Source organism: Bufo gargarizans, chromosome 1, assembly GCF_014858855.1.
Source record: "Bufo gargarizans isolate SCDJY-AF-19 chromosome 1, ASM1485885v1, whole genome shotgun sequence".
NCBI classification, from domain to species: Eukaryota; Metazoa; Chordata; class Amphibia; order Anura; family Bufonidae; genus Bufo; species Bufo gargarizans.
In genome coordinates, this window is record NC_058080.1 from 457067529 (window position 1) to 457093777 (window position 26249).

Here is a 26249-nt window from a genome sequence, read left to right on the forward strand (position 1 = left end):
CATAAAATTATATACCGTATATACTCGAGTATATACTCGTCTTATACTCGAGTCTAGGTCTTGATTGCGAAAATTCGCTGAAAAATCGCATTCAAATTTTTGCATAAAAATTCGCATGAACTGGTATTTTCCCAAAAATCAAATATTCGCTTTAGTTGGTTTTTGTACTATTAAACTTATTGTTGATACCATATTGTTTTTCTTTGAAATAAATATTAAAAAACCTTTAACCTACTGATGCCTCAATTAATGTAATTTTATTGGTACGGTATCTATTTTTATTTTTGAAATTTACCAGTAGCTGCTGCATTTCCCACCCTAGTCTTATACTCGAGTCAATAATTTTTCCCATTTTTTGGGGGTAAAATTAGGGGCCTCGGCTTATATTCGGGTCGGCTTATACTCGATTATATACGGTACTTAAAAAACCTGCTTGAAGGATATTTCTTCTGTATTTTGGAAGTACAATGTCTTGATCAGGCACTCCATTGGCACATGTATTGTAGAGAACAGAAGCTACAAGAGGCAATTTCAGTTAAAGAAGCAAAGTTCACTATCTCAGAATTTTTCATGGCCTAAGTTTGCATGACCATGTCTCCTAAGAGAACACATAGACAAAATGTATATGATGTATATGGACTTTTCTTATTTTACGGATAATGGGGAATAATAAGACGTTTGTGTCATGTATAAATGATTCTAAATCTCCTTAACCTGGATCAAATCAAGAATGAAGATAATACTTTTAGTGACAAAAAAAATAATGCACCCAGTAATTCACTAAGAAGGAATTGTTGGGATTTAATCAGACTTTCTACGTGTGAATGTAATGATTATATATGTATGTATGATGATATACAGTGCTTTGAAAATGTTTTCATACCACTTGAACTTTTCCAATTTTTTTTATGTTACACCCACAAACTTAGGCTACTAAGATCCGTCATGGATCTGCACAGACGAATCCGTTCAGATAATACAAACATCTGCATCCGTTCAGAACGGATCCGTTTGTATTATCTTTAACATAGCCAAAACGGCTATCCGTTTTCTATTGTGCCAGATTGTATCAAAGAAAACTGATCCATCCCCATTGACTTACATTGTGTGCCAGGAAGGATCCGTTTGGCTCAGTTTCGTCAGACGAACACCAAAACGCTGCAAGCAGCGTTTTGGTGTCCGCCTCCAGGGCGGAATGGAGATGGAACGGAGGCAAACTGAGGCATTCTGAGCGGATCCTTTTCCATTCAGAATGCATTAGGGCAAAACTGATCTTTTTTGGACCGCTTGTGAGAGCCCTGAACGGATCTCAGAAACGGAAAGCCAAAACGCCAGTGTGAAAGTAGCCTTAAATGTGTTTTTATTGGTATTTTATGTGATGGACCAACACAAAGTAGCAAGTATGTGTAAAGGTAAAAGAAAATGATACATGGTTTTCAAAAAATTTTATAAATAAAAACCTGAAAAGTGTTGTGTGTATTTGTATTCAGGCCCCTGTACTCTGATACCCCTGTATAACATCCAGTGGGACCAATTGCCTTCAGAAGTAACCTATTTAGTACATAGAATCCACTTGTGTGTAATTTATACTTGGTTTAACTACAACTGTTCTGTGAAGGCCTCAGAGGTTTGTTAGTGATCAAACAGCATCATGAAAACCAAGAAACACACCAGACAGGTTAAGGATAAGCCCTTAGGCAAGGGGGGCAAAAGAGTAATAATCCAGCAGTCCGACTGCCCTCCGGAACAATGCCAGAAGATGCCAGTAGCACATAGGTTAAGAAATGACAAGCTTAGAGTCTTGTCTACAAATGCTCGCAGTTTAGGGAATAAGATCAATGAACTTGAGGCTATAATGGCATCTGAGAATATAGATTTAGTGGCTGCTACTGAGATGTGGTTCAATGGGAGTAATGACTGGGATATAACAATACCAGGGTTCTCTCTATATAGGAAAGACAGAGAAGGCAAGAAGGGGGAGGGGTGGCCCTGTATGTGAAAGATAGCATAAAATCTAATTTAATACAAGTTAGCGAGACCAATTTAGAGTCAGTTTGGGTTACCTTATGATTATCAAGCTGCAAGGTAACTCAAGTCAAAGAATAAGATCATCTACTAGTTGAGGAAATAGCTCAAATGACATTGAAAGGGGAAGTTATCATTATGGGAGACTTTAATCTTCCTGATGTAAACTGGAAAACCAAAATAGCTAGTTCTGCCAGGAGTACAGATATTCTAAATTCCCTACTAGGATTATCTCTACAGCAAGTAGTTGAGGAGCCAACCCGGAAGGAGGCCATTTTAGATTTAGTATTCACAAATGGGAATTTGGTATCTGATATTACTGTAGGGGAAAGCTTGGGATCTATTGATCACCAGTCAGTGTGGTTTACTAGAAGTACAGTGACTGATTCACACCACACAAAAACAAAAGTTTTAGATTTTAGAAAAACAGACTTTTCTAAAATTAGATTAGTTGTATACGAGTCCCTATCAGTTTGGGACAGTTTCAATGGAGTCCAGGAGAAATGGGACTACTTAAAAGTGGCACTATTGAAGGCAACTCAAAATTGTATTAGGCTTATCAGTAAAAGCAAAAAAAAGGAAGAGACCACAGTGGTACTCAGCAGAAGTGGTCAAAATCATTAAAAACAAAAAGATAGCATTTAGTACTTATAAAAAAAAAACAACGAAAATGACAGGCAAATTTATAAGATTAGGCAGAGAGAGGCCAAACAAGTTATAAGAGCTTCTAAAGCACAGGCAGAAGAGAAATTAGCTAAGTCAGTGAAAAAAGGCGATAAGACATTCTTCAGATACATAAATGAAAAAAGGAAACTAAAACAAGGAATTACCAAATTAAAAACAAAAGAAGGAAGGTATATGGAAGAAGATGAAGAACTAGCTCACTGCATCAATGAATACTTCTGTTCAGTTTTTACAAAGGAAAATGAAGGAAAGGGACCTCAGTTAGGAAGGAAGACTAATGAATCTTTTGATGCATGTGTCTTTACAGAGGAAGAGGTTCTAAGTCAGCTGTCTAAAATTAATACAAATAAGTCACAGGGGCCTGATGGGATACACCCAAAGCTATTAAAAGAGCTCAGCGGTGAACTAGAAAAACCATTAACAGATTTATTTAACCAATCATTGGTAACAGGAGTCGTCCCAGAAGATTGGAAATTAGCAAATGTTGTGCCCATTCACAAGAAAGGTAGTAGGGAGGAATCGGGCAACTATAGGCAAGTAAGCCTGACATCAATAGTGGGGAAATTAATGGAAACCATACTTAAGGAGAGGACTGTGGAACATCTAAAATCCCATGGATTGAAAGATGAAAAACAGTATGGGTTAACTTCAGGGAGATCATGTCAAACTAATCTTATTGATTTTTTTGATTGGGTGACTAAAATAATAGATGGCGGAGGTGCAGTAGACATCGCTTATCTAGACTTTAGTAAGGCTTTTGATACTGTCCCACATAGAAGGCTTATCAATAAATTGCAGTCTTTCTGCGTGGACTCCCATATTGTTGAATGGATTAGGCAGTGGCTGAGGGACAGACAACAGAGGGTTGTAGTCAATGGAGTATATTCAGACCAAGGTCTTGTTACCAGTGGGGTACCTCAGGAATCTGTTCTGGGACCCATATTGTTTAATATCTTTATCAGCGAAATTGCAGAAGGCCTCGATGGTAAGGTGTGTCTTTTTGCTGTTGACACAAAGATTTGTAACAGGGTTGATGTTCCTGGAGGGATACACCAAATGGAAAAGGACTTAGGAAAACTAGAGGAATGGTCAAAAATCTGGCAACTAAATTTTAATGTTGATAAGTGCAAGATAATTCACCTGGGACGTAAAAACCCAAGAGCAGAATATAAAATCAGTGATACAGTCCTAACCTCAGTATCTGAGAAAAGGGATTTAGGGGTCATTATTTCAGAAGACTTAACCCCTTAAGGACATAGGACGTACCGGTACGCCCTATTTCCCGAGTCCTTAAGGACCAAGGACGTACCTGTACGTCCTGACTTTAAAATCGGCATTCCGGCGCCGCAGGGGTTAATTTGAACAGGATGCCGGCTGAAATCATTCAGCCGGCATCCTGTTAAAACGCCAGGGGGGGTCATGTGACCCCCCCGTGTCGGCGATCGCAGCAAACCGCAGGTCAATTCAGACCTGCGGTTTGCTGCGCTTTTTGCAGTTTCTGATCCCCGCGGTCCCTGACCGCGGGGATCAGAAACTTTAGAGTGTCTAAAATCAATATAGTACACCCCCCCTGCACCCCTGCATGATTTGATGGCAGCGGGTGGTGCAGGGGGGGTGTCGCAGGCGGTGGGGGCGTTGCGGGAGGCGGGCGGTGCGGCAGGCGGGATCGCGATCCCCCGCCCGCCTCCCATTGAATAATCGTTGGTGTACAGTGGGTATACCAGGGTGCCAGCACATTGCTGGCACCCTGGTATAAACGGCTGACATCGTTGATGCGATGTCAGCCGTTTAACCCTTTCCATACAGCGGTCCGTATGGACCGCTGTATGGAAAAGGTTAACAGTAAAAGGGAGCTCCCTCCCTCTCCGATCGGGGGGCTGCTGTGCCTTTGCAGCCCCCCGATGGGAGAGGGAGAGAGCCCCCAGACAGCCCCCCCAGAGCCCCGTCCTTACCCTTCCCCGTCTGCGCAGTTCTGACCATAACTGAGCAGACGGGGAAGGTTCCCATGACAACAGGACGCCTGCTCAGGCGTCCTGCTGTCCATGGTGCTGAACAGATCTATGCTGAAAGCATAGATCTGTTCAGTGTAAGTAAAATACAGTTACAGATACCTATATAGGTTCTGTACTGTATTTTACAGACATCAGACCCACTGGATCTTCAAGAACCAAGTGGGTCTGGGTCAAAAAAAAAAAAAAAATAAGTGAAAAAAGTTAAGATAAAAAAAAAAAACATTTATCACTGAATAAAAATAAAAAAAAATAAAATAAACTACACATATTAGGTATCGCCGCGTCCGTAACGACCTGATCTATAAAACGGTCATGTTACTTTCCCCGCACAGTGAACGCCATAAAAATAAAAAAATAAAAACTATGAGAAAATTGAAATTTTGCCCACCTTACTTCCCAAAAAAGGTAATAAAAGTGATCAAAAAAGTCGAATGTACGCCAAAATAGTACCAATCAAACCGTCATCTCATCCCGCAAAAAATTTGACCCTACTCAAGATAATCGCCCAAAAACTGAAAAAACTATGGCTCTTAGACTATGGAAACACTAAAACATCATTTTTTTTGTTTCAAAAATAAAATCATTGTGTAAAACCTACATAAATAAAAATAAAGTATACATATTAGGTATTGCCGCGTCCGTATCAACCGGCTCTATATAAATATCATATGACCTAACCCCTCAGGTGACCACCATAAAAAATAAAAATAATAAATTGTGCAAAAAAAGCAATTTTTTGCCATCTTACGTCACAAAAAGTGTAATAGCAAGCGATCAAAAAGTCATATGCACCCCAAAATAGTGCCAATCAAACTGTCATCTCATCCCGCAAAAAATTAGACCCTACTCAAGATAATCGCCCAAAAACTGAAAAAACTATGGCTCTCAGACTATGGAGACACTAAACAATTTTTTGGTTTTAAAAATGAAGTTATTGTATAAAACTTACATAAATAAAAAAAATTGTATACATATTAGGTATCGCTGCATCCGTGACAACCTGCTCTATAAAATTACCACGTGATCTAACCTGTCAGATGAATGTTGTAAATAACAAAAAAAAAAACGTGCCAAAAAAGCTATTTCTTGTTACCTTGCCGCACAAAAAGTGTAATATAGAGCAACCAAAAATCATATCTACCCTGAACTAGTACCAACAATACTGCCACCCTATTCCGTACTTTCTAAAATGGGGTCACTTTTTTGGAGTTTCTACTCTAGGGGTGCATCAGGGGGGCTTCAAATAGGACATGGTGTCAAAAAAACCAGTCCAGCAAAATCTGCCTTCCAAAAACTGTATGGCACTCCTTTCCTTCTGCTCCCTGCCGTGTGCCCGTACAGCAGTCTACAACCACATATGGGGTGTTTCTGTAAACTACAGAATCAGGGCCATAAATAATGAGTTTTGTTTGGCTGTTAACCCTTGCTTTGTAACTGGAAAAAAAATATTAAAATGGAAAATCTGCCAAAAAAGTGAAATTTTGAAATTGTATCTCTATTTTCCATTAAATCTTGTGCAACACCTAAAGGGTTAACAAAGTTTGTAAAATCAGTTTGAATACCTTGAGGGGTGTAGTTTCTTAGATGGGGTCACTTTTATGGAGTTTCTACTCTAGGGGTGCATCAGGGGGCTTCAAATGGGACATGGTGTCAAAAAAACTGTCCAGCAAAATCTGGCTTCCAAAAACCATCCGGCGCACCTTTCACTCTACGCCCCGCTGTGTGGCCGTACAGTAGTTTACGGCCACATATGGGGTGTTTCTGTAAACGGCAGAGTCAGGGCAATAAAGATACAGTCTTTTTTGGCTGTTAACCCTTGCTTTGTTAGTGGAAAAAATGGGTTAAAATTGAAAATTAGGCAAAAAAATGAAATTCTCAAATTTCATCCCCATTTGCCAATAACTCTTGTGCAACACCTAAAGGGTTAACAGAGTTTGTAAAATCAGTTTTGAATACCTTGAGGGGTGTAGTTTATAGAATGGGGTCATTTTTGGGCGGTTTCTATTATGTAAGCCTTGCAAAGTGACTTCAGAGCTGTAGTGGTCCCTAAAAATTGGGTTTTTGTAAATTTCTGAAAAATTTCAAGATTTGCTTCTAAACTTCTAAGCCTTGTAACATCCCCAAAAAATAAAATATCATTCCCAAAATAATTCAAACATGAAGTAGACATATGGGGAATGTTAAGTCATCACAATTTTTGGGGGTATTACTATGTATTACAGAAGTAGAGAAACTGAAACTTTGAAATTTGCTAATTTGTCCAAATTTTTGGTAAATTAGGTATTTTATTATGCAAAAAAATTAATTTTTTTGACTTTATTTTACCAGTGTCATGAAGTACAATATGTGACGAAAAAACAATCTCAGAATGGCCTGTATAAGTAAAAGCGTTTTAAAGTTATCAGCACTTAAAGTGACACTGGTCAGATTTGCAAAAAATGGCCTGGTCCTTAAGGTGAAAATGAGCCTGGTCCTTAAGGGGTTAAAGGTAGGCAGACAATGTCATAGAGCAGCAGGAAATGCTAGCAGAATGCTTGGATGTATAGGGGGAGGCAATACCAGTAGAAAGTGGGAGGTGCTCATGCCGCTCTACAGAGCACTAGTGAGACCTCATCTGGAGTATTGTGCGCAGTACTGGAGGCCATATCTCCAGAAGGATATTGATACTTTGGAGAGAGTTCAGAGAAGAGCTACTAAACTGGTACATGGATTGCAGAATAAAACTTACCAGGAAAGATTAAAGGACCTTAACATGTATAGCTTGGAAGAAAGACGAGACAGAGGGGATATGATAGAAACTTTTAAATACATAAAGGGAATCGACCAGGTAAAAGAGGAGAGAATATTTAAAAGAAGAAAAACTGCTACAAGAGGACATAGTTTTAAATTAGAGGGGCAAAGGTTTTTATAGTAATATCAGGAAGTATTACTTTACTGAGAGAGTAGTGGATGCATGGAATAGCCTTCCTGCAGAAGTGGTAGCTGCAAATACAGTGGAGGAGTTTAAGCATGCATGGGATAGGCATAAGGCCATCCTTCATATAAGATGGGGCCAGGGGCTATCCATAGGATTCAGATATATTGGGCAGACTAGATGGGCCAAATGGTTCTTATCTGCCGACACATTCTATGTTTCTATGTTTCATTCACACATCCGTGGAACGCGGTCCGTGAGATACTGGACTGGCATCCTGCTTAGTGCAGGAGCGCACGGCTTCATTGGTTGCTATGACGCCGTGCGCTTTGTGCCGCTGCTGCAGTACAGTTATAGACACGTATGATCTATACGAGTGTATTACTGTACTGCGGCGGCGGCACAAAGTGCACAGCGTCATAGCTACCAATGATGCTGTGCGCTCCTGCACTAAGCAGGATGCCAGTCCAGTATCTCACGGACCGTGTTCCACGGACGTGTGAATGAAGCCTAATTCACACAGTGAGTGTTCGGTCAGTGATTTCCATCATTGATTTTGAGCCAAAACCAGGTACGGCTCTAAACACAGAGCAGGTGCAGGTTTTTCCCTTATACCTTATCTCTGTGCATGTTCCAATCCTGGTTTTGGTTCACAATCACTGATGGAAATCACTGACGTGTGAATATAAAGCATAAAGCTGTGGAGAAGTGTAAAGCAGGGTTAAGTTATAAAAAAATATCCCCAATTCTGAACATCTCGGAGAGTACCGCAGCGGCGGCGGCAGCAGCATCCGCTGGGGTCTCCAAGATTTGTAAAAGCTCAAGTTCTCGTGAATCTCGTGAGAACTTGAGCTCCTTCTCCCTGGCTAAGAGCGGGGCGCTCTGTATGCGCTCGCAGCCAGGGAATAGATAACCGCGCCCACCCCACTTAGATGAACCGAATCGCCTCATTAGCATACGAGGCGCCAAAACAAACTGGGACTACAGCGGACAAAGTGGGGCTTTTAAAAAAAAAAAAAAAAAAAGTGGAAAGACATCACTGGGGGCCGCACTGTAAGGTAATATAACGATTTCAACTAACTATTTTAGTGTAACGTGAAAAAAATTGGGAAAATTGGGGTATGAAAACTTTTTCAAGGCACTATATGTAAGTGATTACAATATTAGAGAGAAAGGATAAGTTTTTTTGAGGAAAACTTTATAATTATAAGGAGTCTGTAGTACCCTGCTGGGCCGTCTCTAGCCTGGATACAAGATGAGATACAGTTGGACATGGAGGCATGCAGGTTCTGTATGGTATCCTGCAGCATTTTGCCCACAGATGTTGCAGCTGGGCCTGTAGGTCCTGCACACTTGTAGGTTGTCAAAGCTGGTGCCCCATCTGGTCTCATTGGCAATAAATCTGGCAAACGGGCAGGCCAAGAAAGTGTTGTAATCTGGAGGAGACATTCCTGGAAAATCCTTGCTATGTGTGAGGGAGCATTATACTGTTGAAAAATTGTCAATTGGAAGACCTGACATGAGAGGCAACACATTTGGCCAAAGGATGTCCTGCACATATCACTGAGTGTCCTTTGTATCACTACTGGGGATGACTGACTGGCTCCGCAGATCATCACACAAGCAGGATTGAAGCGCTCATCACAACGCTTGCATACTCAGACCTGACTGTCATCAGATCCCAAACAGAACCTGAAATCGTTGCTAAAGACTATATGGTTCCAGTCCATAGCATTCCAGGTTTCTGTCAATGGCAGGATATGTAATGGGTCCGTGACACCAAATTTCCCTGTACCTAACTCTGTATGGAAATGGTCCAGGCAGAGACAGGGGGGTGAAATGAAGGTGCCACCGGTGTCTTAATGGTGGAAAAGGAAACAGCAAGAGCTGCCCATGTTTGTTGGCAGATAACACAGTCTTCTTTACTGGTGGTCTGTCCGAGTCCTGTTTGGTGTGTATATGGGCTCTTTCTTAACCACTGCTCCGAACACCTTTTAACAGCTATGACAGAATGGTCTACATGGTGGGCAAATCATCAATACGACCATCTGGCTTCTCTCAGTCCAATCATGTGCCCCGTCTCAAACTCCTGTCTTATGCACAAAATGGCTTTGAGTGCATTGAAGAGGCATGTCTAGCAATCAATGATCTCTCCCCAAGAGGTTCACTACCCAAAAGTAGCTTCTGAGAGCAAATTTATAAGACAGCAGGGGAAGCACCTTTACATCCTCTTGTGGCAAGACTGTGTCTAATCAGACCACACCTTTATTCGTTTAGATGCTGAGTTTTACAGCAATCCAACATTTCATCCGGGTGTGTGTGTTTTTTGTTTGTTTTTTGTCATTGTCAGCAAGTTTAATTGTATTCCACATGGAATGACAATTCTGGAGTATCTCAGGACTTATGTTGTACCGTTCCTCTGTTATAACTACAAGAAGTCTATGAATAAATTGCCAACTTGATATTACCAGGTGGGGGGTCCTTTCACAGTCTGACACTGTCCAGTCAGTGCGGGCGTGGCAGCCGGTACAAGGAAAATGGGAATACTCATGTTAGGAATAATGGAGGAAAGACACATCTATTCTGTAATAGATGCTCCAGAATTGTTGTTACGTTGTCGGTGAACACTTTGCTGTTATTCATTGTTATAATATCAAAATTCCCAGCAGAATTTTTTTGGGCTTTTACATTTTCCATTATTACATATTTGTTTTATGTCTTTCTCACTGCGATCTTTTGGGAACTTCCCTCTTCTTCCTGATTTCTTCCGCTTTGCTGTATGTGTCCTGGCAGCGTAGTATATTGGATTTTCTGTCAGCGTCGCCAGGTTTATTTAGGCTACTACTATGCCTGATGGTAAAATTTGCTAAATCAGTCATAAAATTCTTAAAACTTATGTTTTCTCTCCAATAAAAAAAATAGGGTTGTTGAAAGCTATATATATGTTGCTGTGCAGGTACAATTTACACCCAAAATGTATTGTTGCTTGTGTATATTAGACGTACATATCTTGGCCTTTCTTTTTATCCAAATACTTGGCAAGTTATTTGTAGTGTTTGATATGATTGGCTGGAAATGCTACAGATCTAATTTTCATAGGGAGCAATAAGATTTTAGGTTAGAATTAACCCTATTAAGCTAGCTGACATTAGCGATGTGCTAATGTCAGCTAAACCTAACTAGTCTATTCCTACTTTTATCTATTTTACAATATTGATTGTTTTATTTTTTGTGACTGTGTACATATTTTTTTTTCTAAAAAAATAGAGCTGCCACTCTGCTTCGTTGAATGCAGTTCAGAGATTTGCTTTACAGCAGCTTAAAGGGAATGTGTCATCAGAAAATGATCTGCTGTTTAAATCACGTTTTTATGTATAACATATTTTGAAATAATTTTTGATGATATTTTAAAAATTTTCATGTCACTTTTTATATTTAAACTAAACCCAAAAATCCTGCAGTTTTTGCACTGGCCACTAGGGCTAATAATTGGCGCCTCTTCTTGGTTTGTACAGATCACTTTACTGCTGTTAACTCTTTCTAATCCTGCCTGTAATGATATCATCCCTATCTACAGATAAGACAGGATCCACCACTCACAATATGTGATTGTCAGAGCTTATTCTTTCCTTGTACAATGACCCCTGCACAGGTCACAGGGCATGACCAGAAAACTGCCCCATAGAAGTCAGTGAGGTCCCCTCCTGGCCATTGTGTCTACTATGTCTAGTAAAACAGTGGTTAGACCTGCAGCAATCGCATTAATAAATATCTTAAAAGACTTCCCATCAGTCTTGAAAAGCACAGAACCTCAAATAAATCATAAGCAGATATGAGTTAAAGAGTTGCCCAGCCTAGGAGCTGACAACCTATCTAGGCCTAACGTGTGGCTCACAAAATAAAAGAACCCACTTACCTGCCCACATTCCCGGATGCTTCTGGTTACCCCTGGAAACAGCCAGGAATGGGGCAGTGTCACAATTGCAGTGGGACCACAGACAGGTAAGTCAACCCAGCCGGACAACTCCTTTAGGGGTACTTTATCAAATAGCGCATTAGGCTACTTTCACACTAGCGTTTCTATTTTCCTGTATTGATCCGGTATGGTCTCAATACCGGAAAAAAATTCATTGTCAATGGGGACAAAACGTAACTGAACAGAACGGAATGCTCCAAAATGCATTCCAATCTGTTTGGTTGCGTTCCCATACCGGAATGGGATGCAGAGAAAGACGGATCTGTTATAACCCACAATGCAAGTCAATGGGGACGGATCCGTTTGACTCTGACACTATCTGACACAATAAAAAACGGATCCGTCCCCCATTGACTTTCAATGGAGTTCATGACGGATCCGTCTTTGCAATGTTAAAGATTATACAACCGGATCCGTTCAGAACGGATGTAGACGGTTGAATTGTCAGTAACGGAAGCGTTTTTGCGGAACCCTGCTGGACCCAGTAAAAACGCTAGTGTGAAAGTAGCCTTAGCTGGTTATCATAGAAGGCATTGGGAATGTGTGGCCTCACATTCATGGTAACACAGTGATTCGCACTCCAAATCTTCTGAAAACATCCTTACTAATAGAAGTTCACATATGCATTGTCGCTTCCATTCATTAAGCAAACCACATATTTCTGCCGGCTCTGTCACACAGTGGACAGCAATGCTCTCCAGTGATTGACTTATAATGGGGTTCCATCATGGTTTCCATAGTTTTGTTGGCACGGATTAGCCCTACGTGTGCTGGGTGTGAAGATATATAATATATCTAATATTTATTTCCATTCTACCAGGTTAACCTATTTGTCATGCTGTCAGTGGTCTGCGTATTACTGAACCTGGCTGGTTTCATACTAGGATGCCAAGGTGCTCAGTTTGTGTCCAGTGTACCCAGCTGTCATCTGGTAAGTGTTTATATTATAATGTATTTCTGAACATCTTAAGACCCTGTAGTCCACCACACTCTGCAGTCATCTATATCAGATCCTTTATCCATGGCACTTTACTATTAAGGAATGTAAATTATATACATGCCCACCTGTGCCATTACCACCCATTCTGACAACAAGGAAACGTCACTGACGGTGCCCATTACATCTTCACCTCTTTCCTTCTCCATATTCACAGATGCCCATGGGGACACACCAGCTCATGCCCACAGATACCCCCACAGTGACCTCAATAACATCATGCCTGTGACATTAGCACCAACTAGAGTCTTCACAGGGATTCATCACACCCTCCATATGTCACCCCTGCCCCCAAGTTCAGCCACCACAGTTCTCTGTCCGCTTTGGGTTCTAGCAGTCAGTTTGTAGGCCAGAACTCCTTGTGACATCATGGCCGCCCTGCCCACACCTGTGACCTCACTACCAAGCCTGGGACCTTAAAGAGGACATATCACCTCTCCCGACATGTCTATTTTTAGTAAATAATAGTATTCCACATGAGATTAGCATCTATTCTTATGACACTATGTTGTGCAATTTCTCAATTATACCGGGTAGAAGTCTGACACTGTCCAATAAGTGCTCCCAGTGGCAACCTGTGCATGAACACCCCCCCCCCACCCCACTGGAAACACCCAGTTGTGCCCTAACCCCTTTGCACCCTCTGACGTAATAGTACATGTGCAGTGTGTGAGAGGTGTATGGAGCAGGGTCATCAGCTGATCCTGCTCCATTCATGATCTAAGCCATTTAATCCCCTCAAAAGCGACTGCAGCATCTGATCACTTAGACGGAAGAAGGGGGTTCCCTTTACCCCCCAATCTGAGCTCCCATAACGGAATTGTGGGGGCTCAGATTTGTTGCTATGATAGCCAGCAGCCTTGTGAAGGCTCACAGACCTGTCTTTGTGAGCTGCCTGCAAAGCCATGCCCAGTGTGTCAAAATCCCAGAAACTGCAATAACACTCTATTGAAGCCTATGGGACAAGCAATCCAGACGATCACATGTCACAAGTCCGGACTAACAATTACAGTGAAACAATATAAAAAAAAAGTTGAATTTTTTTTTTTTTTATAAAACCACAAAGGTATTAAAAATGAAAATCACCCATTTCCTAGTTTTACATAGAAAAATAAACTATAAAAAAAAATAAACACAGATGTTGCTTGTCCAAAAATGTGTGACCTATTCAAATATAGACATACAGAAATATTTTTCTGTGTGGTGAATGCCATAATAGAAAAAAAATTAACATTTTGTTTCCTTGCCCCTCTCAATATTTTTTTTATAAAAAGTGATCAAAAAGTTATATTTACCAAAAAATGGTCCCAATAAAAATTACAGCTCACCCCCACAAAAAACAATCCCTCACACAGCTCTGTGATGGTGTCAGTGAATGGTGATGCAAAGAAAAGCAAAAATAAATAAATAACAAGTACATAAATGTTATATTGCTGTAATCAAACTCACCCACTGTCATGTCAACCAGCATATAAAGAACACCATAAAAGCAAAGCCGAAAAAAAACATGGGGGAAATGCGTTTTTTTTTTCTCACCCAGCAAAGATTATTATTATTTTTTAAACAAGATATGGTCAATTAATTGGTGTCGTTAAATACACAACTTGTCCTGCAAAAATAAGCCGTAGCAAGGCTGTGTGAACATAGTAACACAGGGGCACATTTACTAAGACTGGTGTCGGCCTCTTCATGACTTCGGCGGACCACTGCTGCTTCTATATGTAAGGCTGGGTTCACACCTGAGCGTTTTACAGCGCGTTCCTACGCGCTGTAAAACGCTCAACAAGGAGAAACCAATAATTCCCTATGGGAATGGTTCACACTTGGGCGTTTTACAGCGCGTACGATCGCGCTGTAAAACGCCCGACGCTCCAAAAAGTACATGAGCGACTTTTGGGGCGTTTGTGGCCATAGGACACTGTAGTGAATCACACAAACGCGCGTCAAACGCGCGTTTACTATTACAAAAACGCGCATAAAAATGCGCGTCAAAAACGCGCGTAAAACGCGCGTTTGCGCAACGCTCAAGTGTGAACCCAGCCTTAGACATCTTCCTTGCTGTCTTACAGACCATTTTCTATGCCTAAACCAGGCATAGAAAATGGTAAATGAGACGGGACTGCCGGCTCGTCTCCTTCCCCGCCAACATCACGCCCACTTTTTTACACTTGGTGTGAGCGGGGAAAAGGTGCAGATTGCGGCGCAAAGGTAATCTGGGCCAGAAATATGATTAATATGTGTATTTCTGGTTAATAAAAGACAAGTCCATCCCGTTCAGCCTGTTATCCTGCAAGTTGATGCAGAGGAAGGCAAAAAAAAACTTTATGAGGTAGAAGCCAATTTTCCTCATTTTACTCCAATCAGGCAATCAGAATAACTCCCTGGATCACGGACCCCTCTCTAGTAGCTATAGCCTGTAATATTATTACGCTCCAGAAATACATCCAGGCTCCTTTTGAACTCTTTTAGTGAACTCCCCATCACCACCTCCTCAGGCAGAGAGTTCCATAGTCTCACTACTCTTACCGCCAATAATCCTCTTCTATCTATGCTGTACAAACCTTCTTTCCTCCAGACGCAGAGGATGTCCCCTCGTCACAGTCCTGGGGATAAATAGATGATGGGATAGATCTCTGTACTGACCCCTGATATATTTATGCATGGTTATTAGAGCTCCTCTCAGTCGTCTTTTTTCTAAACTGAATAGCGCTAATGTTGACAATCTTTCAGGGTACTGTCTGGGAACGGAAACGCAAAAAAGTTTTGAGATCTTAGAAGGCAGGGAGGAAAGAAAATAAATAAAAAAATGAAAATTCTGCTGGTCCCTTATGGGGTTAAGTCATACATTGACCAGAATTGTTATTACCTGGAGTATACGAGTAGTTACTAAAACAGACATGTCAGGAGAAGTAAAGTAATCTTTATGTGTTGCGACACAGTAAAGGGTATGGTCTGGGAAAACAGGTATTTTCCTCCCAGCGTGTGCTGCTGGGCTGATTTGCAGCCAGGTGGGGTCAAACACCGGACTGGATATTAAATGCCGGTCTGGGTATTGACAGCGCCCGGCTGTCCTTAAAAGGCAGCTGGGCTCAGCAGCAAAGTGTGTGTGTGCTGGGATCTGAGTCTTGTGCCGTGCTGGAGGGCTGAGACACGTGTTTAGGGAAAACATGCCCCTTAAAAGCCAACAAGGTGATTTTTGCTTTGTGGACTTTCCATTGTGTGTGAACTAACACCAAGACTGCAAAGTAACGTTTTGTTTTTGCCTTATGTGTGAATAAACACGGTAGTTTGATTTAAGAACTGGTAATTTGCCTCTGTATTGCGGCCACATACCCTTTCCACCAGAGCGAATCCCCACAATTGGTGGAGGATGCAGGCACGCGCAGGCACGCACTTTCGGGTACGGCTGCATGTCTTGGATTAAATCAGCTAAAATCAAACCTGTGTCACATGACAAAATGGAGGCTGTAATGAAAGCTCTCGTGGAGGCTAACCAACACCAGCAAGAAACAAACCAGCTGTTGTTACAACACTTGATGGCTTTACAGATGGCAGGAGTGTCCCAGAGTGTCCATAATGTCCGGAAAGCGGTCCGTGCGGGGATCCCCAAGATGACACCCTCAGATGACGATGTACGAGAAGGTGGCCACAAGGGAGAATCTACCCCGAGATCAGTGGGCTGAGGTCGTCGCTCCGTTCCTGGCATCCGATTCCCAGCTGGTGTATTTCGACTTGCCGGACGATCAAGCGGCCAACTACCAGAAAGTCAAGGGTGAGATTCTGGCAAGACTGGGGGTGAATGTGTTGGTCCGGGCCCAGCGGGTGCTTCAGTGGGGGTTCAACTCGGCTGAGCTCGTAAGACCCCAGTATTATAACTTACTTAACCTCTTGCAAAGGTGGCTACAGCCTGACGTGGTGAGCCCCACTGCTATGCTGGATCGTCTGTTAGCTGATATGTTCTGGAGGGCTTTGCCATCCCCTCTTCAGCACTGGATCGGCCAGGTGTCTCCTGGCAATGCCCTTGAGATTGTGGACCTGGTGAAACGCTATGAGGCTACCAGGAATCTAAAGGGGGGTTCTTTCGGGAGGGGGCGATTCAAACCCCGGAAATCTCCACCCCAGGCCCGGAGGTTTGAGCCGATAAAACCCGCCCAGGATGTACCCACTGCAGACCTGGCTCCGATAGTCTGCTGGCGGCGTCAGGAGCCTGTCCATGTAAGGGCTGACTGTCCCCATCGGGTTGAGCCCATGGACACTAACTATGGCTACCGTCAGTCGTTATATTCCATGAAGCTGTGTGCAACAGGTACCCCAGAAACTCTAAATCACTTGTGCCAGGCGGAAGTGGGAGACACTCCAGCGGAGGCCCTGCTGGACTCAGGGAGTCTGGTGTCCCTAGTATGTGCTCCCCTGGTACGGTCCGCTGAGTATACTGGCCAGAAAGTCGGGGTCATGTCCATTCACGGGGACTTAAAAGACTATTCCACTGCCCTGGTGTCTCTAACAACGGGGGCCGGCAGGTGGACTCACGAAGTGGCAGTTGCCACAAACTGACACTACGAACTTATAATCGGGAGAGACTTCCCGGGTTTTCCGACACTGTGGCCTGTTACGAAAGTAACTGATACCCATGAAACAGGGGTAACCCCAGCAGAGTGGCCTTGCCCTGGGGGGAGGCCAGAACCCTGAGAACCCGAGGCCGAAGGGCCAGAGGTAGGGGTGACCGCCACTTCGGTGGAAGAGAGGGAGACAACCCCACTGAGTGAAATGGTGGGAGATCTGGAGGACTTGCCGCCGGGGCCTGAGCTGGCAGACCTCAGTGTCTCCGGGGATAATTTTGGTACTGTACAACACCAGGACCCAACCCTATCCCGAATCTGAGAAAATGTATTAACAGTAGATGGTGAACCACAACAAGCTGGGGCAGAGTCAGTGTTCCCCTGTTTTGTGGTTCATCAGAAAATGTTGTATCGGGTAAACCAGCTGCAGGGTAAACCCATTGAACAGTTGGATTGTGCCCCAGGCTTATCGCAAACTAGTGTTAGAGTTAGCCCACCAACATGTTCTCGGGAAGGTAGAAAACACAGGACCGGATACTACAATAGTTTTACTGGCCCAGTGTGTTTGGGGAGGTGGACGAAATTCAGTAAGTTTTGCCTGACCTGACAGGCAACTAGCCCCCACCATCTTTTCTGCAGTCCCTTGGTACCTCTCCCGATCATTGAGCGAATCGCTATGGACCTCATAGGCCCAGTACCGAAGTCCGCTAGAGGACACCAAAACATCTTGGTCGTCCTTGACTACACCACTCGGTACCTGGAGGTTAGTGCCACTGCGACATACATTGGCTAAACTTATAACTAGGGAGCTAATGGAGATGTTCTCCCGAGTGGGGCTACCTAAAGAGGTTCTGACTGACCAGGGGACCCCTTTTATGTCCAAGGTCATGAGGGAACTCTGTAAGTTACTGCATATCAAACAGTTACAGACTTTCGCGTACCATCCACAAATGGACGGTCTGGTAGAGAGGTTTAAGAAAACATTAAAAGACATGTTAAAAAGGGTGGTGTCTAAAGATGGGAAGGATTGAGACCGTCTTCTCCCCTATCTCATGTTCGCAGTGTGAGAGGTACCCTATGCCTCTACTGGATTCTCACCCTTCGAACTGCTATATGGCAGACATCCTGGTGGTTTGTTGGACGTAGCCAAAGAGGCATAGGAACAGCAACCTACTCCGCACAAAAGTGTCCTTGAGTACGTTACCTAGATGGAAGAAAGGATAGAGACAGTGTTACATATTGTTAGGGAGCATATGGAGGCAGCTCTGCAAGCACAAAGTCAGGCCCGGGTCTTGATCTTTAACCCGGGTGATCGTGTTTTGGTTCTGGTACCGACCGTGGACAGTAAGTTCCTGGCTAGGTGGCAGGGGCCCTACGAGGTACTCGAGTAAGTTGGAGAGGTAAATTACAAGGTACACCAGCCAGGGCGGCGAAAGCCAGAGCAGGTTTACCATGTTAGATTACTAAAACCTTAGAAAGATAGGGAGACCTGTGCTGAAGACAGCCTGAGGCTGGGTTTTCTAGGGGAAAAGGTTCTCGCCCCTTTGTCTGATGCAAGGGAACCGGTTGCCACAGTAAAAATTGCTGACAGCCTCTCCTCTAAACAGGCTCAGGAGACCAGGGAGTTCATTAGTGGGAACACGGATGTGTTCTCGGACCTCCCTGGACGCACTTCCGCAATCCAGCATGACATTGTCACTGAGCCTCATGCAAAAGTCTGGTTAAAGCCATACTGGGTACCCGAGGCTCGGCGCCAAGCCATCTCGGAGGAACTGCAGCTAATGCTGCGGCTAGATGTCATCGAGGATTCTAAAAGTGAGTGGGCCAGTCCTATAATCTTAATACCCAAGCCGGACAGGACGTTACGTTTTTGTAACGATTTTCGTAAACTGAACGAGATATCTAAATTCAATGTATATCCCATGCCCCGGGTGGATGAGCTAATCGAGAAGTTAGGACAAGCACAGTATTTTTGTGTTTTGAACCTCACAAAAGGGTACTGGCAGGTGCCCTTAACGGAGGCTGCCAAAGAGAAAACTGCCTTCATCACGCCTGAGGGGCTGTATCAGTATAAGTTGTTACCCTTCGGTCTGCATGGCGCCCCGCTACTTTTCAACGTCTAATGGACAATGTGCTTCGTCCATATCGGCGGTACGCCTTGGCTTACCTGGATGATATTGTCATTCACAGTACCGACTGGGAAAGTCGCCTGCCCAAAGTACAGGCCGTAGTGGACTCCCTTTCGGAAGGCTGGGCTAACAGCTAACCCAAAAAAATGTGCGATAGGGTTAGAGGAGACTAAGTATCTGTGGTATGTCATTGGGTGTGGAGTCATCAAACTCCACAAGTAAACAAAATAGAGGCGATACGGAATTGGCCCCAACCTGTCACCCCTAGGCAAGTAAAGCCGTTCCTATAGATGGTGGGCTACTACATGAGGTTTGTCCCCCACTTTGCTACGATAGCTACGCCATTGGCAGGGCTCTTGAAGGGACATTAGTCCGTGATTGTTCACTGGGATGATCGGGCGGAAGAGGCGTTCTCCACTTTGAAGTCGGCCCTGTGTGGGTCCCCGGTTTTGGTGACGCCCGGTGCTGTACTGTCCCAGAAAGTCAACGGGGAGGAGAATCCCGTTGTCTTCCTCAGCCATAAGCTCATCCCAGCCGAGACCAGGTACAGTATAGTGGAGAGATAGTGCCTGGCTATCAAGTGGGCACTCGAGTCTCTCCGCTATTATTTGTTGGGGAGAAAATTCTGCTTGGTCTGGGTATTGACAGCACCTGGCTGTCCTTAAAAGACAGCTGGGCTCAGCAGCAAAGTGTGTGTGTGCTGGGATCTAAGGCTTGTGCCGTGCTGGAGGGCTGAAACCTGTGTTTAGGGGAAACAGGCCCCCTAAAAGCCTGCTATGGACTGCTGGAGATAGAACTACTGGACTGCTGGAGATAGAACTACCAACAAGGTGATTTAGCTATTTTAAATTGTGTGTGAACTAACACCAAGACTGCAAAGTGACGTTTTGTTTGTGCCTTATGTGTGAATAAACACAGAAGTTTGATTTAAGAACTGGTAATTTGCCTCTTTACTGCGTCCGCATACCCTGTCTACCAGAGCGAATCCCCACAGTGTCCAAAGCAATATATTCGACCTCCACTCTTGGTAGAAGCTCATACCATCATTACCCTGTTAACATCATACTGTATATACACTGCACTGACCCCCCCCATGACAGGTCATCCTCAGATTCCCCTAAGGATACCTTCACATGGGTGCGGGTGTCAAAACAGAAATTCCTCACAGATTTTGATGTGGTTTTGCCCCTATCTCATCCTTTTCTATTACAAAGGGTGAAATCTGCACAAACAATTTACATGCCTGCAAATCAATTTCCGCACGGACAAAAAAGCAAAGTGTACATGAGATTTATCAGAGCTCCTTCACTTTGATGGTACTGCATAATCCACCCTCATGTAACCCGCAACATGTGCAGGTAGCGGCACTGGTTAGAAGTAAAGAGAATGGTGGGAATCGTCTGGACACACAAGGTAGCGTGCAGCAGTTTCTGTCCAGTGAATTCTCGCCATTTTTGCCAGATCTCCGCCGGACCCCATTATAGTTCATCTCTGCTGGATCGGCCTGGAATTGGTGCCGCACATGTGAAAGTACTCTAAACAGTGCAGTCTTTGTAACAAGAGCCAACTGCAGCACGTATGGCCGTGCAGTACTGAACTGCAGCGCAGCTATGTTGCAGCCACTACCTGACTGCGCCGTGTGGTCATACCCCCACATTCAGGTCCTGTGTGGGTAGGAGAACAGGTTGCAATTCCTTTTACCAATCAAGCCTTTTATTTTTCACACGTACGCTCTTTAGTGAACAGTATATTTTGTGTCGCCTTGTTTAAACCAGAAACCTAATTGGTTGTCAGACGCCGTTTTCCGTACTCAGGCTCTCATAATGTAAATCCTCTGCTGATCGTCATCCTGAGATGAAACATCACATTGTGGTTTTTTTTGTCCATTCAGGCTGAAATGATGTTTATCTGCTGTTGTACATTAGTGGTTCTCTTTGTAATGCCACGATGACTCACATATCAGAATGGCACTGGTAAATTGCTTCCTCCAGTTCCTTGGGAATACACAGCTTCAGAATTAACCTTTTAAAGGGCAGCTCCTTCCACTTATACCGTTCCCAAATATGTTTGTTCATTCATCTGGAGTTTATGAGTGATGAAAGTATGTGAGATATTGCGATCATGGAGACAGGCATTTCCCTGGACATTTTATTAGTACCCCAATTAAAGAATACTGCAGTCAGCCTCTCCATAGCCTGATATGGCTGCTAACAGGGAACAGTAGCTTGCATTCTACCGTACAGCAAATAGAGATATCCCTTTAGTGACTGGTATTTAAAGCCTTAAAGGATTTCTTCAGTTTACTAAATCAGCATATCTAAGACTTTAAGCCCTTTATATTTTCCTATTATATGAATTTTGTCCATTTTCTTTTTGACCATTTTAGGTTCTTTACAGCATATTTCTCTAATGTTTTGCCCCTTCAGGACTGGGATAAATATTTTTTGCATTTTCATTTTCTCCTTCTTGCCTTCCAAAAGCAATAACATTTTTACTTTTCTGTTTACATAGATGTATGAAGGCTTGTGTTTTTGTGGATAAGTTATATTTTGTAATGACACCATTTAATGTATCATATCTTGTATTTAAAAATGGGTAAATCTTCGTGGGGTACAATTGAAAAAAAATGCAACTCCACCATTGTTTTTTCTTATTTCTCACAACATTTCGCACATCTCGCCAACCTTTTCTACAGGTTAGAATGTTTATGGAGGTTCTAAATTAATTTTTACCAATAATCAGATTGGTGGGGTCTGACCTACGCCGAGCAACAGTGTGAAAAGGAGGCAGTGCTCAAGTTAGAACTACGTCCTTTTCACGGTTTCAGTGCACTCCGTCTAAATTATAGCAACGGTGTGGTGTAATTACAACTGCTCATGCCATTCAAGTGAACGGGCTTCCTCAAACAACTTGTCGATGGGGATACGGGAGTCAGACCCCTTACAATCTGATATGACAATCTGAGGTTAGGTCATCGACAATCTCGCACTGTGGGGATTTTTTTTTTTTTTTTTTTAGGGCTTAGAGTGGGATGAAAAAACAAAAGTAGCAATACTTCGCTGATCTCCCACCGCTCCTGTTTCAATGCTTATAAGATCCCCGCTGGTCTTTACTTCCTTGACCCATCTCAATACACTCAAAACCAAGGAAATTCCAGTTCAACCAGTCCAGAAGTGTCCTGCCTCAGCCAGTGATTTACAAGATGAGTCTTGTCCTTGCTGTACTGTTTTTGTCAAATACTCGCTTGTCACTCTTTCTTGTACAAATGGGGCAGATGCGTGACAATACAGTGTTGTGTTGTAGTCACAGTCGTGTATTTGCAGGTAGATATGACTGAAGGCAAAATCTGTGTTTGCTGTGAAGAACCTCAGGCTTCCAAGTGCTTGGAGAAAGAACATGTCCTGAAGCTGGTCATGATCCACTCCTGTAATGCAGTCCATCTTTTACTCAAGGTAGTATTGCCGTAGTACTATCAGTGCTGTATGTACTATGTGTATCTGCTTGGTTTGCTTAAAGTGTTTGTACACTTAGGACTCTAGGCAACTCCCCTCAGCACTCTACTGTTTTTGCTGGGTACGTTTCCGGTGTGTCTATGTAGTGCTGCAGGTGAAATGTAGTATTACACAGCAACCATCAAAGTCAATAGGTAACACTATACCATCTTTCTTAGAATAATTCCTCCTCACCACACAATTTGCATATGCAGACAGGTTTGGACTGGTCCACAGGGGTACAGGTAAATCTCTGGATTGGCCCTTGAGGAAGGTGGGCCCCTAGTCTCCCTCCCCTGTACAAGTGCCACATATGTAACTCAGTAGACTTACTGCACTACACATAGATGGGCAATGTACAGCACCTCAACCAGCCTATGTCCATATAAAAAAATATTTAAGAAACTCCCCAGTTTATTATTATAGACACTCTCATGTGGCTGAGATGACTTCTAGGTACAGAGGCAGGACAGCCAGTATCCTCCATTAATTGAAGAGTGTCAGAGGACAGAGTGCTGGGACTCATCTCATTCAGGAGGGGAGTGCTCCCCAATTTCCAAGAGGAATACCATAGGAATGACACAATGTAAGTGTTCCCTAAAGCAGACATGTAAGGAATGCTGACATACCCTCTTTAAAACTAGAAAACATAAGAACAGTCAGTCATTTCTAATGAGATGTGTGCGTGTTGTTAAACCCTTCCACTTTCCATTTTTGGGCTTAGTGACCAACCAATTTTTTTACTGCAGCATTCCAAGAGATACAACGTTTTCATTTTTCTATTGATTTTAAAGAGGACCTGTTACCACAAAATGCAATGCAATCTGCCAGTGCCATGTTATAGAGCAGGAGACACTGAGCAGATCGGTATTTATTTTGGTGGGAAAAGATTCAGTAAAACCTGTAATTTTTACATTTACATCTGCAGCCCGGTGAAGTGCTATTGGTACAGGGAGGAGGTTTTATTACTGACTGACAGATATGTATGTATACACACTTACACAGAGAATGCTATCAATCACTGATAACACCTCCCCCGTGTACAACTATCAGTGACTGACAGCTATCTATGTATACACACTTGCACAGAGAATGCTATCAATCACTGATAACACCTCCCTCATGTACAGCTATCAGTGACTGACAGCTATCTATGTATACACACTTACACAGAGAATGCTATCAATCACTGATAACACCTCCCCCATGTACAGCTATCAGTGACTGACTGCTAGCTATCTTACACAGAGAATGCTATCAATCACTAATAACACTTCCCCTGTATACAACTATCAGTGACTGACAGCTATCTATATATACACACTTACACAGAGAATGCTATCACTCACTGATAACACCTCCCCCATGTACAACTATCAGTGACTGACAGCTAGCTATGTATACACACTTACATAGAGAATGCTATCAATCACTGATAACACCTCCCCTGTGTACAGCTATCAGTGACTGACAGCTAACTATGTATACACACTTACACAGAGAATGCTATCAATCACTGATAACACCTCCCCTGTGTACAGCTATCAGTGACTGACAGCTATGTATGTATACACACTTACACAGAGAATGCCATCAATCACTGATAACACTTCCCCTGTGTACAACTATCAGTGACTGACAGCTATCTATGTATATACACTTACACAGAGAATGCTATCAATCACTGATAACACCTCCCCTGTGTACAGCTATCAGTGACTGACAGCTATCTATGTATACACACTTACACAGAGAATGTTATCAATCACTGATAACACCTCGCTGTGTACAACTATCAGTGACTGACAGCTATCTATGTATACACACTTACACAGAGAATGCCATCAATCACTGATAACACTTCCCCTGTGTACAACTATCAGTGACTGACAGCTATCTATGTATATACACTTACACAGAGAATGCTATCAATCACTGATAACACCTCCCCTGTGTACAGCTATCAGTGACTGACAGCTATCTATGTATACACACTTACACAGAGAATGCTATCAATCACTGATAACACCTCCTATGTGTACAACTATCAGTGACTGACAGCTATCTATGTATACACACTTACACAGAGAATGCCATCAATCACTGATAACACTTCCCCTGTGTACAACTATTAGTGACTGACAGCTATCTATGTATACACACTTACACAGAGAATGCTATCAATCACTGATAACACCTCCCCTGTGTACAGCTATCAGTGACTGACAGCTATCTATGTATACACACTTACACAGAGAATGTTATCAATCACTGATAACACCTCGCTGTGTACAACTATCAGTGACTGACAGCTATCTATGTATACACACTTACACAGAGAATGCTAACAATCACTGATAACACCTCCCCTGTGTACAGCTATCAGTGACTGACAGCTATGTATACACACTTACACAGAGAATCAGTCACTGATAACTCCTCCTCCCTGTGCTGATAGGTATTCAGATAAAAATGTATAAATTCTGGCTTATATTAAGATAACTAATAAGTGGTGTAAACTTAGACAGTAGGGATGAGTGAACTTGTGTTTCAAGTTCGGTGTACAAGGTTTGGGTTATCTAAGAATTCCATTATGGATTCTGCTACCACGGACCATAAAATTTGCCCCAGTGTATCAGTTTTGCCTGAGGTGTTCCCTTAAAGGGGTTATCCAAGACTATAAAATGCCAAATGCCGGCCCCTTCACAATGAATAAACTTACCTGGCTCCCCGCTCTCTGCACCGCTCATGGTCCCCGCACCACCGCTGCTGCTTCTTCTCTCCATGCGCGGATGAAAACATCCGGTGTCAGGGAAGGGGGGTGGAGACGAGTTAATGGCAGAAATCCCTAGCATCTCGGGTGAATCTAGGGAGGCTCATCCCCCGTCCCGGTCTGCCATTGGCTGCTCCCCCCGACACCGGGTGTTTTCATCCGCGCACGGGGTGAAGCAGCAGCGACTGTGCAGGGACAGGAGGAGCACGGGGAGCCAGGTAAGTATATTCATTGTGAGGGGCCCAACACAAGTTTCCTAATACTTTGAATAATATTACTGGTATAGCTGGGACTGCGTGCGAGGGACTATTTTCTATGTAGGTGAGGAGGGAGTTACCAGTAGCTGCCTGCAGTACATTTCTAGGAAATGCAGGTGCTTGAAGAGCTGTTGCCCTCCCACAGAAAGTGAATTACCCCCCCAAAAAAGTTTTTACTTTATTACACTGGAGAGCATGTTTTTTGTTTGTTTTTTATAAATACAGCAAAAATAATGTGTACGTTACTCGATATATTTTTTTTTAATTTGTGGGAGAAACTTCTTTTTTTTTTATTGCCCTGTTTGTGATAAACTTGGAAGAAACGTGATGTGTCTCTTTGGTGTTTTGCTGTATGTTTTTTATTTTGCAGTAAACAATCTACTGAGCATTCATTTTTGCAGGTTAAGATCCTGTAATTTCCAGGATGTCATT

At 43.0% G+C, this 26249-nt stretch overlaps 1 protein-coding gene across 1 annotated transcript in view; it reads left to right on the top strand.

Annotated features, from left to right (window-relative positions):
* Positions 1-26249, top strand: part of FAM189A2 (family with sequence similarity 189 member A2) — an 84648-nt gene that overhangs the window by 21371 nt on the left and 37028 nt on the right. The window contains exons 3-4 of the mRNA XM_044272831.1: positions 12432-12542; positions 22620-22748. Of these exons, the coding sequence (XP_044128766.1) occupies positions 12432-12542; positions 22620-22748 (240 nt within the window). The remainder of the gene's footprint in view (positions 1-12431; positions 12543-22619; positions 22749-26249) is intronic.